This window comes from Actinia tenebrosa, unplaced genomic scaffold (genome assembly GCF_029948245.1).
Source record: "Actinia tenebrosa isolate PJP-AT-01 unplaced genomic scaffold, QUT_ActTen_1.0 PGA_scaffold15__27_contigs__length_11533743, whole genome shotgun sequence".
In the NCBI taxonomy this organism is placed as follows: Eukaryota; Metazoa; Cnidaria; class Anthozoa; order Actiniaria; family Actiniidae; genus Actinia; species Actinia tenebrosa.
Window position 1 is genome coordinate 7,646,884 of NW_028292575.1, and position 15,045 is coordinate 7,661,928.

Sequence of the window (15,045 nt, forward strand, 5' to 3'; positions counted from 1 at the left end):
TTAATTAGAAAATTAAACGAGACTTACCTGTAAGGTGAAGTTTGATTGAAATTCTACGAGTTATTGGTCAGGAGCGGAGAAGTCACGTGAGATAGCACGCGGCAAGCAAGCAGTCAGTTTTTAAAAAATGCGAATAGACATTTCTACTCGTATTAGGGTAGGGTAGAAGCTGGAAATTATTATTGTCAAAGAAGGGTTGGGCACGTGACTTCTCCGCTCCTGACCAATAACTCGTAGAATTTCAATCAAACTTCACCTTACAGGTAAGTCTCGTTTAATTTTCTAATTCTACTTCGTCATTGGTCTAAGTCGCTACGAAGTCACGTGAGATTTTAAAGCAAATGGCTATGAGCATATTGTTATGCATACGAACCACACGTTTGCTATTACGAACATAAACGAAATTGGTTTAATTAACGTTAACTGATTTTAAAAGATTATCACCAAAGTTGTCTGATTTACGACTTGTAACTGGCTTACAGTAAAACTTCCTAAAAGTTTCAGCATTTGACCAACCGGCAGCCTCCATGATGGTGTGTATTGAGACATTGGCTGCTGTTGCTGCTGATGTTGAGGCTGACCTTGTGCTGTGTCCACTAAATTTAGAAGTGTCAATGCCAGAGTTCTTTAACACCTCTCTTAGCCAGCGACTGATGGTCTCAGAGGAAACAGGCTTAAATGGTTTACAATAACTAATTAACAATTGGTCGTGAGCGCCCCTTAGCAACTTAGTGCGCTCAACATACTCTCGTAAGAAAGTTATAACACACAGTTGGTTGTCCTCATCAAAAGCTTTGAGTTCCAGGCGACCAAAGTGTTTTCCTGGTTTAGAGGTTTTCAATAGTTCTCGTATGTGGAATATACATGTTGTTCCTGAAAGTGTCATCTGTGAGATATTAAGAGCATGTAGAGTTTGGCATCTTTGCCCAGACAGGAGTGCAATAAGCATTGTTATCTTGAGTGTCAGATCCTTCAAGTTAAGCAAGTGTGGAGGTGACAAGGTTTTTAAGTATTTCAGTACTGTAGATACATCCCAAATTTCTTTATATCGTGGAAAGGATGGTCGTATGTTGTAAACTCCTTTTAGAAACTTGGTTACCAATGGATGGTCACCAAAGGTACAGCCCTCGGGTGGTGAGATGACTGTCGACAGTGCAGAGCGTGCAGTATTAATGGCACTGTAGGAGAGCCCCTTTTCGTAAAGTTCGCCCAAGAAGTTTATCCCGTTCGTTACAGAGGACGAAATTGGATCAATTTGTTGTTCACTACAGTACTGTTCCCATCGTGAGAGGTATGATTTATATTGTTTCTGAGTTCCAGTTCGCCAGGCTTGAAGGATAATGTTGGAAGCTGTGTCTGAAAGTCCCTGATGAGTGAGTCGTGTCCCGATAAGTGGCATAACAGAAGAGTCAGTGTCTTGTGTAATGGATGAAGCAGTTGTGGTTGTGCCGGTAACCAAAGAGTGTCTTTTTCCCTAGGTAAGATGACAGGAGATGCAATAAGCATATTAGCTAAGTATGGCCACCATGGTTGAGTTGGCCAGTGAGGTACAATTACAAGGCCTGTAGCTTTGTCCTCGTGTATTTTGCTTAGTACTTTTTGGATTATGCAGAAAGGGGGGAAGGCATAAAAACATAGCTTTTCCCATGATATATGAAATGCATTCACTGCCCATGCCCCTGGATCTGGGTGGTAGGAAACATATTTGTTGCATTTAGAATTTATTCTGGATGCAAATAAATCAATATCTGGGGTAATGCCCATTTTATCAAAAACCTTGGTGGTGATTCTGGGGTTTAAACTCCATTCAGTTTCCCTTCGTGTTTTTCTTGATTCTGCATCAGCAGATATGTTATCCTTTCCTGGGATATGGGATACAGTTAGCCAGATATTGTGTGATATGCACCACTCCCAGATTTCAATAACTAATCTGTTTATATCTATAGAGTGGCAAGTTCCCATTTGGTTTATGCAAGCAACTGCTGTTGTGTTGTCAGCCAACACTTTGATTGTTTTCCCTGTTATTGTTTTTTCAAAGGACTTCAAGGCAAAAAAGACTGCCCTTGTTTCTAGATAGTTTATATGGCTTTCTGCCTCATCTGAGGTCCAGCTGCCACCTGTTGAAGTGCCCCCTAGTGTGCAGCCCCACCCCTTTTTTGAAGCATCAGTGGTCATTGTGAGCTGGGGTGCTTCATGGTTGACTGCATTATAGGCTGTCTCAACTGATTTAACCCACCATTCAAGTTCTCTTAAAGCTTCAGGTGAAAGAGACATTGGCCCATCAAAGTTTCCCCTATTATTTTTCAGGGCTTGTATTTTGTCTAACTCTAGCCACCTATAGTGTAACGGCCCAAACATTACACCTGGAAAGCTGGAGGTAATGAGACCCAAAACCTTAGCTACTGTTCTGATGGTTGGCTGGCTAGTGTCTAGAAGCCTTTGACATGCACTCTTAACGTTTAGTGCTTTTTCAGGTGTGAGGGAAATTTTCATGCAGGAGGAGTCTAACAGGAATCCCAAGAAAACAAGCCTTTGAGTTGGGACTAAAATAGATTTTTCTGGGTGTATAACAAAGCCTAAGCTGTTGAGTAGTGTAACTGTGTCAATAATGTTCTGGGCACATGAGTCATAAGAGTCAGCCTGTAGGTATGAGTCATCAATATAACCCACAGATAAATGTCCCATTTTTCTCAATGTGGAGTATGCAGGTTTAAGCAATTTAGTAAATTTTCGTGGGCAGGGCGCAAGGCCATTAGGGAAACATGTGAATTGATATAAATCACCTCTCCATTTAAATTTGAGGTATTTCTGGTATTGTTTAGCGATGGCAACAGAGTAATAGGCATCCTTCAGGTCTATAGATGCCATATAACAATTTGGTTTCATCATTTGAACAGCAGTCCATACTGTGTCCATCTTAAAGTGGTGATAAACAACATATTGGTTTAAGGATTTTAAGTTTAAAATCATACGCCATGAGCCATCCTTCTTTGGACGGAGGAATATAGGGGAAATAAATTCCCCTTTTTCATGAAAAGACTGCTGAATCACACCTTTCTGAAGTAACTTTTTAATTTCAGAATCAATAAATTGCCCTTCCTCAAAAGACCAGTTCGGTTGGAATGGAGGTGTAATGCGTATCGGAGTTTGTATAAACTCGATTCGTTGACCGGATACGGTCTCAAGAATTTCTGGATCAGATGTCAAGGTTCTCCATTTGTGGAGATGGCGTGAAAGCTGCCCTGCCTGAAAATTTTCTGTCTTTTTCCTGCAGTAATCCACAAGATCTGGTATCATCAAGTCGTATTCGCTTACCTGAAGTTGTGGTAATTCAACAGTGTCTACTTTTTGTGCTGTTGTTCGGCACTTTTCGTGCGGGGGTAGTTGTTGTGGCTGTATCGCCTCTTGTATCCCCGACTGGGTGTCGGGTTCCCTCGGCCTAAAAAAGGCTTGCCTGACTTTGTTTCATGCTGATAATTTCGCCTCTGGTTAGGGTTCGAGCTTGTGGTATTCCCAATCTTGTTTGCAGCTCTAATGTGAGTCAACTGTGTCTGCAGTTCATCTCCGAACAGCAGATCAGTCATCGGCACGTTGGCCGAGCAAAGGTCACTGTAATCCTTGTGTAAGTTTGGTTTTATTTCTTCGCGACGAAGTTGTGAGATTTCGAAGCTCGAGTGACCTAACAGTGCGACGGCATCAGTCGTCATGATCACTAGATCATTAAGCTCCTTGCCTGATTCAGAATTTTTCTTTAAATTGAGGAGAGATTCTGTTAATTTGACAGCTATGTGGCCGACCTTGGTCACGTTCGTTTGTAGGCGGGAAAGTTTGAGGTCTTTACCTCGGGCTGGCCTTGGGAGTTTGCTCCAGATTTCTTCGTTCACTTTTGGAACGATGACCTTACTACAATTAGAAGGTCTGTGATATTTATCACATTTTTCTTTCAGATGATCGTCGCTGAGCTTGTGGAGCCAGCTTGTATTAGCGACCTTTGCTAATTTTTCTGAGACCGGTTCGGCGGTTCGCTCGGTCTCATTTAGAGATTGCACAATGTCATCAAGCAGGCTGTCCTCGCCTTCGGTTTTCGTACTACTATTCTCCGAGTTGTTGTGCCCATCATTTAGTAGGGCTGCGACACTGGCTTCAACACCTGATTCAGGTGAATTTCGTGGCTTTTTTGCGGCAGTTTCTGCCTCATTTAGGCCATCTTTGTTGTGAAGTCGTTTGAGCGATTCGCCCATTTCTGTCATGTTGTCGTTCATTCTTGCTAATAAAGCCATAAGGGTACTTCCTTTTGGTGTTTCTTCTGTTCCATCAGATAGTTCGTCTTGTAGTGCAAGTATTTCTTCATCTGTTGAATTTTGTGCCATAATGATAAATATTCGCTAGAGGTTTGCTTTCGCAAACCTGACTGCTCGATCACCAAGCGCAACTGACTGCTTGCTTGCCGCGTGCTATCTCACGTGACTTCGTAGCGACTTAGACCAATGACGAAGTAGAATTACTAGTTTCAAACTTGAAATTGGGATTTGAAAAAGGTTGTCTCACATATGATACTGAAATACTCAATGCTCAATGAGAATGCATTGCACAATAGGGTGAAAAAGAAGAGTTTCCTAATAAAAAAGGTAGATGGAAAAACGTCCATGTCATAGATTAGTGTGGAGAGAGTTCAGCATTTTCAAGGCAACCTTTTCCAAAAATCTATTTACCGGTCATGACTGTGGAAATTGAAACTAGTGCCGACCACTTCAAAAATCACTGGCTTGCCATAATTGCGCTAACTAACGAACTTAGTTTTGAATCTTCAAACTCGTCCTCTTCATTTTCAAGTCCAAGGCAAAAGTCTTTTAGATCCAAATTTTCTCTTTTCGCTCCATTTGGTGGCCAACCAGTCGGAAGAGATTTTCCAAAAGCGACCGCTATCACTCTCCCATGTAAATAATTATTGTCATCCAAATATCCTTTTTGTCGAACAACATTCGCGAGTGAAGAAATATCTTCAGGATTCAGGCGAATGAGTATAACGTTGTTCAAGGCATCGAGCCAGCTTACATCTTGGAGTTCGTATGTTTGGTCAGCAACGTTGACTGTCTTGACCACTTTGATACTCCCTGGTGCAGCTTGTATGAGGCAGTCGCGAAAATGAAGAACTGCATCCTTTTGTGCCTTGGTTTTCGAATGATGAACAAGTAAAACTTGCCTCACACCATCCAAATTATGAAGTCTTTCAGCCGGTTTAGTCTTAACAGCATTTTTGGTATTATTCCCAGCTTTCTTTGAAGTATTTCCTCCCATATTTTACGAGAGTTTTCTGAAAAATAACCAAAGAATATCCATTATTTAAAACTTAAAAGAAATAAGAAAATATACATTATATCATGCCTATCATTTACCAGCATTTCCTCTCAACAAGTAAGGACTTACATGAAAAATGTGCGTTCTATATAAAACGATGTAGAGTTGATTTGTGGCCCGCTATGGTTTTTAGTTTGGTTTTCTCGTAATAAGGCACAATTAGGAAGAATATTCGTCTTAAAACGTTGTAAATATGGCCGTGGTTTTGGCAGTCAAAAGGCGAGGCTATTTATATTAATTACCAAGACGCACCTGTTCGTAAGTCAAATGGAAAACAATGACAATGAAAGCTCATTGGTCAATAAACCATGAATTATTTTGCAATGTTTTGAATAACGATTCGTCTAGTGAACAATTGAATATCCCGAAAATAACATAAAATACGTGTGGTTTTGAAATCTTTTTAGAATATTGAACAATTTCTATTTTGTACACGTTTTTGTACACGTTTTTCATACACGTTTTAAAGTTTTTACAATTGCGTTGCCATATATATAGTATCAAAACTTTTCAATCAAAAACGAGTTACGTGTATGACAAGAAATTTTTCTTTGTCTTTCTTTGCTGTAGATTTGCATAATGAAAATATAATACGTCTATATTACTCAGTTCAAATTCAAAACAGAATTTAAAATGCTATGATTTAATACTGCATGGTTTGAATTTTACTATACATCCGAACAATTGATACTCATGATAATTAATTTGCATTATAATAGTGGCCACGTGGCAGTCAATTATACAACTTTACATGCAACTTCCAGTAAGTGGTGAGCAACTACTGCTTTGCAATTAGTCCTTGAGCCTGACTGGGCTATTGATTCATAGGCCATGAGGGCGAGAGATCTAATTGTCTTATAGTCAAATCCAACCGGTAAAATACTTAGATGCAAAGATGCAAACAAGGCCTTAATTGAAGTTAAATTGAATCTTTTGGCCTTTCAAAGCTTGCACTGTTCGCCTACTATAGTAGCTAATCTAATCAGAATGCAGCATTGATAGACCACTAGTTAGATTTGACTAATACGAGTGTCTTAACCTTTGGCTTTGGCGGGAAAATGCTGATGTACACGTGGTATCAATGGTCTGAGCATATTTAATAACTATGAATGGGTAATAATATAAACATTTTGATATAGTCTAATAGCACTTATGTGTTTTTTCTTGCCATCTTACAACAAACAGTAGAAAATTTCTTTTTTACATGCATGACGTCACAGCCGTCATATTGGTGTACCTTTGACAATAACTTTGTCATTACTTTCTTTTGTTAGGTACACCAATATGGCTGCCATCTCTCTTGATCTCTATCATCACTTTCTAGGTACTGTGTGAAAACGCTCTATAAAAGTAATAAGCTCTAAAAAAAAGAATACAGTCAAGTGCCAAACTCAGAGAAATGGGCCGGCCGATTTTCGCAAATTCTTCTACTACTCTGAGATGGGAGATGATATGACAAGGATATTTGACGGAACTGAAATTCATTCCTACACCCTGTCCATTTGAAGTGAATATCATTGTATGTAGAAGCATAATTTTAAAATATCTGCTAAGCGTTTTATCAGAATTAAATCTCTATATTTGCACTATTTTAATCATAAAATATATTTAAAAAACTAAGTCGAAACGTACCGCTATTACGTCATGGGTGTCGTGTCGCTTTCTGTCCTTTTCTTACAAATTCAATTAACTATCCAATTCGCTTTTACCTCGTATTAGCTTAGTCCATAAGAAGAATACTGTGTTTGTGTTAGTAGCAAATCTTATATCTTACGATATGAACGATGTTGATGCCAATAATGGAGAAGGTGTTCCCGTGTGATGAAGCTTGCAGTGTCACGCGCTGCCTGGGAAGAGGCCAAAGTCAAGTCACGCCGGAAACGAACTACTAGTTATGTCATATTAGTATCTAAGTCCACTTTAAAATAGAATTTATTTACTAAAAAGATAAGGAAGACATTTCTACAAAGAAGGAAAGTCAGTCTATTGAAGTAATATTTTTTATCCAATGGGAACTGAATAAATGTGAAAAATAATCTGAAGCGTAAAATGAAAACCAAGCTGAGTCACTTAAGGAATCATTGGTAATTTGAAACAAAATGAGCTAAAGAGATGGTTTATAACAATACAATTTGCTTGCATCAAGTTGAAATGGTTCTTTCCGGTACAAATGGTGAATCACTTGCACTTTGATCTCGGATAACAACCACAGGAAGCCCAAGAATAATTTTTGTTTTCATGTGACTGGAGAGTGAGTTTCACAAGATGCTTGAGGTGCATGTATATGATAGTTGAATTTCTCGAAAACTTAAAAAAAGTTATAGTTATAAAATAAAATATATGATAAGATAACTTGTACCTTGATTTTGATTCGAAGATGGTAAAATAACATACAGTGGATAAGATAGACAGGTAAGATAATGAAAGGTTAATTCAGATCAATTAAACGTACGATTTATCAAGAGGATTAACGATTCAGTATGTAGAGGATCTATCCTAACTTTAGAAAAAGCAACACAGAAGCTAGAAGGAGGAGAAGAAGAAGAAGAAGAAGACTGAAGAAGAAGAAGACTGAAGAAGAAGAAGACTGAAGAAGAAGAAGACTGAAGAAGAAGAAGACTGAAGAAGAAGAAGAAAAAGAAAAAGAAGAAAAAGAAAAAGAAGAAAAAGAAGAAAAAGAAGAAAAAGAAGAAGAAGAAGAAGAAGAAGAAGAAGAAGAAGAAGAAGAAGAAAAAGAAGAAGAAGAAAAAGAAGAAGAAGAAGAAGAAAAAGAAGAGAATAAGATGATGTCATAGAAGAATGAGAAAAGGAATCAAGCTATAAGGAAGAAAAAAAATTGAAGAAAAGAAAGAAAAAAATTCCAAAAGACTGAGAAAACATTGCAAATCGCTGCAACAATGCTAAAATTCAAGCCGCGAACTGACTTAGGTTTGGCCCGAAAAAAATATTGATCAATATCTTTTAGAAGAATGAATTAGGAATCACCAGAAAAGGAAGAAATTTGAATAAAATTAATTAGAAACAAACAAACAAACAAAAAATCAAAATTCAAGAAAAAGTATATTATTTTTAAATGAATAAATAAATCACTTTTTATTTAAGTGTCTAGTCGTTCTAGCGCTTTCGCACTAATTGGGGACACTCTTCACTCACACGCACTACTGCACTACATTAAATGTTCTATGCACACAACGCTCAACTCACATGTTGATTTTTATGGAGAGAGGAAACTGGAGAACCCAGAGAAAACCCTCGTAGCATAGGAGAGAACAACACATCAAACAAACTCAATTCACATGTGGCGACCGCAGGGCTCGAACCAGCGACCCGACCCGTTGGACTCACAGCGGCGAAAGACGACGCGTTAGCCGCGAACGCCACTCATGCTACCCAAGTTAATTATAACCTGAATCTGCACTCCTGTAATCAAGTCAGCGGTTATTCGTCCACCGCAAATTAATTTAACTTCTTATCAGGTTATTGTTTTGCAAATTTTTCATTAAGAACATAGGCGTATACATATATAATAAAAGTTCAATTCAGTCCTTCGTAATTAAAAGAAAGTAGTCTGCTCGCATGCACTTTTCAGTCAGCGGTTATCGGCGGACACTCGTATGTCTAACCGCTGAAATAAGCATTGTTTTTTTAAACACTTTTTTTGCAATTTTTTACCACGAATTAGAGGGAATTAATTATTCAAAGTAAACTCAGTTCTTAGTAATAAAAAACAAGCAAATAGAATTTACGCGCGTAAAATTTTAATAATGGGACTTACAGTATAGATAGAGAAACTAAACAAACCCTAGCCTTTGAGGGGGGTCACTAGATTCGCTCAAAACGCATCACCTCCTACAGACATCAAAAGCCACGAAGCGTGAAACTCGAGATGGAATCCATACGATTCTAAAATCGTTTGATTAGGATAATCTAAAGTCTAAAAAAAGAGGCTAAGAAAAATATAGCTCTGTCAGTTGAGACTTCAGTTCTGACTGAATAAGCGCGCCTTTGCGGTTTTAACGACCCTCCTACAACAATACAACGTAGTTCGTTGGATAAATTGTTAAGATTCCATAATGATTGTCATCGCGATCGAATAAAGACTAGAAATGATAGATCAAAGATGCTGGACTCAGCTTTTCGATCAAAATATTAAAATTATGAAATCTATTTTAGTGATTTTCTACTCTTTAAGTCAATGGCGTGATTTTTTTTTTTAGGATTCTCTAAATGTTTCGCATTTCTATTGGCAGTAATTCAACTTCCAACAACCTAAGTTTAAATGTATATTAAAGTGTTTTTAATAGCAAATTGTATATTGATATGAGACATAAATGCTAGAACTTCGAAAAGATTCTTTTCTCTTACCTTTTTTACACTTTATTAGTTTACCTCTGTCGCTTGTTAGAGAGAAAAGCACCTACAAATCACCAAAATATCTTTGAACACTGCTACTTTATTTCATGGGTGTGCTTTGTCAATGTTTGACATGTCAATCAACTATGTAGGTTGCCAGGCGATGATCACTTATCCAGAACAGATGACGTAGTTCATTGAGCCTGTATGGATTACTATTCAGCGGTAGCTTTTCTTAAAGTTCAATAAACTTAACTCAATAGTTACACAAACAAAGTTTATTTTCTAACAAATTTAGTTTTAATTATAGTACAATTCATTGACAAATGTAGTTTTTTCTAGCTAGAGATATATTGCAAAATAACAACAAATATTTTTACCAACAAATTACGTCAACGAACTTCAAATTGCTCGATTTCCTTTTTTTTTCTTATTTTGTGGTAACTAAACAAATTTGATTTTTTTTAGTCTTTTAACTTTCTTTTAAGAGTTAATATAGTCAAACCATGCTGTAAATAAACTAATCTGAAAACCAGTTACAGAACCAAACATAAGTTTTAAAAAGCTGAGTTTGAAATAGATCATATTTAACTATCTAACATATCTAACTCAGTCACATACAAGTCCTGTGTATGTCCCGTGACATTACTATCAGTCACACAAGTCCTGTAAATGTCCTGTGACATTACTATCAGTCACACAAGTCCTGTATATGTTCTGTGACATTACTATCAGTCACACATGTCCTGTATATGTCCTGTGCCATTACTATCAGTCACACAAGTCCTGTATATGTTCTGTGACATTACTATCAGTCACACAAGTCCTGTATATGTCCCGTGACATTACTATCAGTCACACAAGTCCTGTATATGTCCTGTGACATTACTATCAGTCACACAAGTTCTGTATATGTCCTGTGTCATTACTATCAGTCACACAAGTCCTGTATATGTTCTGTGACATTACTATCAGTCACACAAGTCCTGTATATGTTCTGTGACATTACTATCAGTTACACAAGTCCTGTATATGTTCTGTGACATTACTATCAGTCACACAAGTCCTGTATATGTTCTGTGACATTACTATCAGTTACACAAGTCCTGTATATGTCCCGTGACATTACTATCAGTCATACAAGTCCTGTATATGTCCCGTGACATTACTATCAGTCATACAAGTCCTGTTTATGTCCCGTGACATTACTATCAGTCACACAAGTCCTGTATATGTCCTGTGACATTACTATCAGTCATACAAGTCCTGTTTATGTCAATACTGTGACTTTTCTATCAGTGTTCATTAGTTCTCATCTTCCATGGCAGAAATGATTGTTGTACGCAATGCTTGCATCACCTCCGAATTGTCGAAGTCATTTGCGTCGATTCCTTTCAGATTCTGAAAGTTGAAACAGAAATCTCGTTGCATATCAACTTCAACCCTTTGAAGAATGTCTCCCATGATCCTCTGCGGAGGTTCAGTTCCAAAGGAAACTGAGAGGACCTTGGCATGCATAGTGTCTTGAGGGCCACCGTCTTTGATTCCCCTTTTGTCTAGGACCTGTCTTATCGACCCATTACCAGCCTGGTCAACGCATACAACCAGAACATGTCTGATTTGGGACAGCCATTGCATGCCATCGATATGCTCTTTACTGACATCTATGAACTTGGTGATCTTGATGTTTTTGCCTCCTAAACCACCGTTGAGCGCGTCTCGAAAGGACCTGACATTCTCTTTCTGAAGGCTGTCGCTCCCATTGTACAAAATACAGATGTGTTTTCGGGAATCAACTGGTTGTTTATTTGTACCGCCGAACGAATTCCCCATCCTATAGGGAAAAAATTATAACCTTATGAATTTTACACGCACTCTTATTGGTTGACTGTTAACTCTGGATTCAATGGAGCCCTCGGCCTTGCTTGCTCATTAGCCATTCCGAGGCTGAGAAAAAAACTGGGTCGTTCTTAGTGTGGGTCCGAACGCTTCCCTCCCCATCTGCTCAATGGAGCACTAAATTAAATATAAGATGGCGTCTATTTCGTCCCCTAAAATGCACTGCAATGCCAATAGTACACTACACACAGTTTTCCCCTCAACATCGGAATGGTTTATACGATTTCGAAAAGGACAGATAAATAAGATAAATAAGATAAATAAGATAAATAAGATAAATAAGATAAATAAGATAAATAAGATAAATAAGATAAATAAGATAAATAAGATAAATAAGATAAATAAGATAAATAAGATAAATAAGATAAATAAGATAAATAAGATAAATAAGATAAATAAGATAAATAAGGTAAACAAGGTAAACTTCGCACAGAATTGCCCATCAACTCTGGTCATTTCGAAATGAGAGATATTACGCGCGGAATGGGGAAGCATTTTTTAAAGAAACACTGTAATATCTTCATACTATTAAAAGGATTTGAAAAAAAGTTGGGAAAAAACGATTAAAAATATCTTTTAAAGCATTTTCTCCAAATTAGGTACCAGTCTCCACTCGGACTGCTTTTCGAACACTACCAAAATAAAACCAAAATATATGTTGAGTTCGATTTGTGTGCAAATTTGTCTATTTGAAAGCGAGATCTGGAGACGAAATTATGGATATTGAGCAATATAGAGGCCAGGTTTTTAGGGCTATACAAATGGCGGTAGAAGGATGATTTCTTATATCAAAAAAGCACTGGAAGGTCGTCATTTTGAACTGTTTTGCTTTGCAGTTTGGTCAAAGTAAAACTCCTGAAAAATCGCTACTTGCTTTCAGCTTCAAAGAGAGCTGGATTTTGGAATCAATTAAGCAATGGTTGGGGAACCAATTTCAGTTGTTACTTTGAATGATTTTCTTCACGACGAACAGCAGGACCCGAACAAAGTGCAGGAATGATAAATTTCCATACATATAAACACTACGAAACCTGAAATTGACCCACAAAAAATCGCATGTTGGCAAATTGAATCACCAAAATAAATGGTAAGATTATATTGTGTGGTTGTCATTCTTTAACATTCCTATTTTACTTTTCTTGCATTAACTTTCAATTTTCTTCACGAAGCGCTTAAACTTTCGATATTATGACTTTGCCTTATAAATATAAATGGCCGTGAGAGGAAAATTGATATTCGGAAACTGGAATCTAGTAACTTATTCTCTAAGTTCCCGGATGTGTCACTCAATTCTGTGCGATAGATAATAAGATAAATAAGATAAATAAAAATAAAAAAGATAAATGAGATAAATAAGATAAATGAGATAAATTAGATAAATTAGATAAATAACATAAATAACATAACATAAATAACATAACATAAATAACATAAATAACATAAATAGGATAAATAGGTTAAATAAGACAAATAAGATTAAAAAAAGAAAGAAGATAAATGAGATAAATGAGATAAATAAGATAAATAACATAAATAACATAAATAACATAAATAACATAAATAACATAAATAACATAAATAACATAAATAACATAAATAACATAAATAACATAACATAAATAACATAAATAACATAAATAGGATAAATAGGTTAAATAAGACAAATAAGATAAATAAGACAAATAAGATAGATAGGATGAATAAGATAAATAAGATAAATAAAATAAATAAGATAAATAGGATAATAAGATAAATAAAATAAATGAGATAAATAAAATGAATAAGATAAATAAAATAAATAAGATAAATAAGATAAATAATATGATATTAAAATGAAGGCAGACAAAACTAAAAATCACATCAAATCATGCAAATTATTAAAGTAATTAATTAAATTACTAAATTGAATTGAGAAAATTAAATGAAAAAGATTAATGAGAAATGAAAATGAGAAATATAATGATATTTAATGCTGCAGGTACGAGTGTAATGATCTAAACAATCTAACACAACGAAATCAAGTTGACAAAATAAGATTGAGCCTGTATTTCGACTTCCTATGTCGTCATTGACAGTGCGCGGCGCGCCGCGTTCCAAGGATAACCACGAAAACAAATTGTTTTTGAATAAACTTCATTTGTGATGAAAAAAATTATTAAATAATGTAATCATAAGTTTTAATAACTTTGTTAAACGACCAAGGAGCTGGAAAAGGCATAAACGACACAAAACGTTTGCGACGTACGATGATTTTCGCTGACGTCGTGTCAATTCTACTTTCGTTTTGTAAAATCGATAAGAATTAAGACTAAATAATAATTTTATATCATGTTGATCGAAAAACTAAAAAAACGCTCGTGTGTGCTTGTCCAGTTTATTTTTTTCTTTTCTTAATTTTTTTTTTTTTTTAACTTTAGGGTAAAAAAGGAACGGTTTAGGTTGAATCAACGAATCGACAAGAATGTGCTTATGTCGCATTTTGTGAAGCGATGCCGAACGGATACTTTTTAAAACTTCATAATTATTTAACTAACGATGATAAAACCAGCTGAAGATCAATCAAAGTTCAAAAAGCTTTTAAAACATTTAAAAAATTCCCTCATTTATCCTATTAGGTGTAAAGTTTGTTAGTCAAACGCGAAAGCTTTGATCGGGCCTGTTGCACTGCAATCGGTATGGCTGTCAAGCGGACAACCAAACCTAGTTTCAAAACCACTGCATATCTTCACTTTGATATGAAGTAACGATCAAAAGACTAAAGAAATAGCAGAAAGAAAAACTTGTGATTGTTTAAAGGACTTTTAAAATAAGGTAGATTGCAGTTCGTGTGCCGTTTAACGATCGGTGTGAAAGAATGTCAGTGTTCGAATGTCAAAGCAAATTTAGAAACATCGTTTGGGAGCGACCAAAACTGAAACAATACTGGGGGAAACGAGCCGGGGAAAAAGCTGGAAAGCGCAATGAAATATGAAAAGTTTAAAAATTGTGAATCTTACCTTTAAAATAATGATTGTCTGACTTTTTTGACTTCGAATAACTTCTAGTGAACAGATCTTCGCAGAAGAATAACTTCCCAGCTGCTTCCCTTCACTTTTTATGACGCACTAGGATTGCTCTTTGCTTTATAGGCAGTTTCTTCAACTTCTAAATTCATCAATTACGCAATTACTTGCTGATTCTAAGAAATAAATGCTTATAAGCATTTTTAAATGAACAATGAATTATAATTATATTAATTTTTATTTCTATCAATGAGTCATCCGGGATTGTACCGTTTTGGGCTGGCCGTTGCTATGAGTAACAATCTCCAAACACTCATGCCGTTTAAACCCGTTTAACGCATAAAATTAACGTTTAAATGATGCGTTGTTTACCTCCCCCTCCCCCACCCCCTACAAAAAAGAAATGGTAACAGATTTTGCTTTGTCATGAAAT

General features: G+C 36.3%; 4 protein-coding genes across 5 annotated transcripts; all 4 read right to left on the reverse strand.

Moving 5' to 3' along the window:
• Nucleotides 1-409: 409 nt before the first annotated feature.
• Nucleotides 410-3,297, reverse strand: LOC116299444 (uncharacterized). Its single transcript, XM_089030697.1, has 2 exons — nt 1,558-3,297; nt 410-1,474 (listed from the first exon to the last, which is right to left on the reverse strand). Exons 1-2 carry the CDS (start codon nt 3,295-3,297, stop codon nt 410-412), a joined length of 2,805 nt encoding a protein of 934 aa, XP_088886823.1.
• A 44-nt stretch (nt 3,298-3,341) lies between these two features.
• LOC148910990 (uncharacterized) lies at nt 3,342-4,744 on the reverse strand. Its single transcript, XM_089030870.1, has one exon. It carries the CDS (start codon nt 4,368-4,370, stop codon nt 3,342-3,344), a length of 1,029 nt encoding a protein of 342 aa, XP_088886996.1. The 5' UTR covers nt 4,371-4,744.
• Nucleotides 4,745-4,757: 13 nt separating this feature from the next.
• LOC116295206 (uncharacterized) lies at nt 4,758-7,206 on the reverse strand. 2 transcript variants are annotated; one of them, XM_031702967.2, is made up of 2 exons: nt 6,991-7,206; nt 4,758-5,314 (listed from the first exon to the last, which is right to left on the reverse strand). In XM_031702967.2, the coding sequence occupies exon 2, from the start codon at nt 5,296-5,298 to the stop codon at nt 4,759-4,761; it is 540 nt and encodes a 179-aa protein (XP_031558827.1). In that variant the 5' UTR covers nt 5,299-5,314; nt 6,991-7,206; the 3' UTR covers nt 4,758. The 2 variants fall into 2 exon arrangements, with proteins under 2 accessions (XP_031558827.1, XP_031558826.1); XM_031702966.2 differs by lacking the exon at nt 6,991-7,206 and adding an exon at nt 5,428-5,570.
• Nucleotides 7,207-9,974: 2,768 nt separating this feature from the next.
• Nucleotides 9,975-14,785, reverse strand: LOC116295207 (uncharacterized). Its single transcript, XM_031702969.2, has 2 exons — nt 14,607-14,785; nt 9,975-11,545 (listed from the first exon to the last, which is right to left on the reverse strand). Exon 2 carries the CDS (start codon nt 11,542-11,544, stop codon nt 11,017-11,019), a length of 528 nt encoding a protein of 175 aa, XP_031558829.1. The 5' UTR covers nt 11,545; nt 14,607-14,785; the 3' UTR covers nt 9,975-11,016.
• Between the last annotated feature and the right edge of the window lie 260 nt (nt 14,786-15,045).

Excerpts from the sequence above, each read along its gene's own strand:
- LOC116295206 (XM_031702967.2), bottom strand. The coding sequence starts at position 5,298 with ATGGGAGGAAATACTTCAAAGAAAGCTGGGAATAATACCAAAAATGCT.
- LOC116299444 (XM_089030697.1), bottom strand. The coding sequence starts at position 3,297 with ATGATACCAGATCTTGTGGATTACTGCAGGAAAAAGACAGAAAATTTT. Across the intron at positions 1,475-1,557 it reads AGGACAAAGCTACAGGCCTT|GGAAAAAGACACTCTTTGGT; the intron begins GTAATTGTACCT and ends CATCTTACCTAG.
- LOC116295207 (XM_031702969.2), bottom strand. The coding sequence starts at position 11,544 with ATGGGGAATTCGTTCGGCGGTACAAATAAACAACCAGTTGATTCCCGA.
- LOC148910990 (XM_089030870.1), bottom strand. The coding sequence starts at position 4,370 with ATGGCACAAAATTCAACAGATGAAGAAATACTTGCACTACAAGACGAA.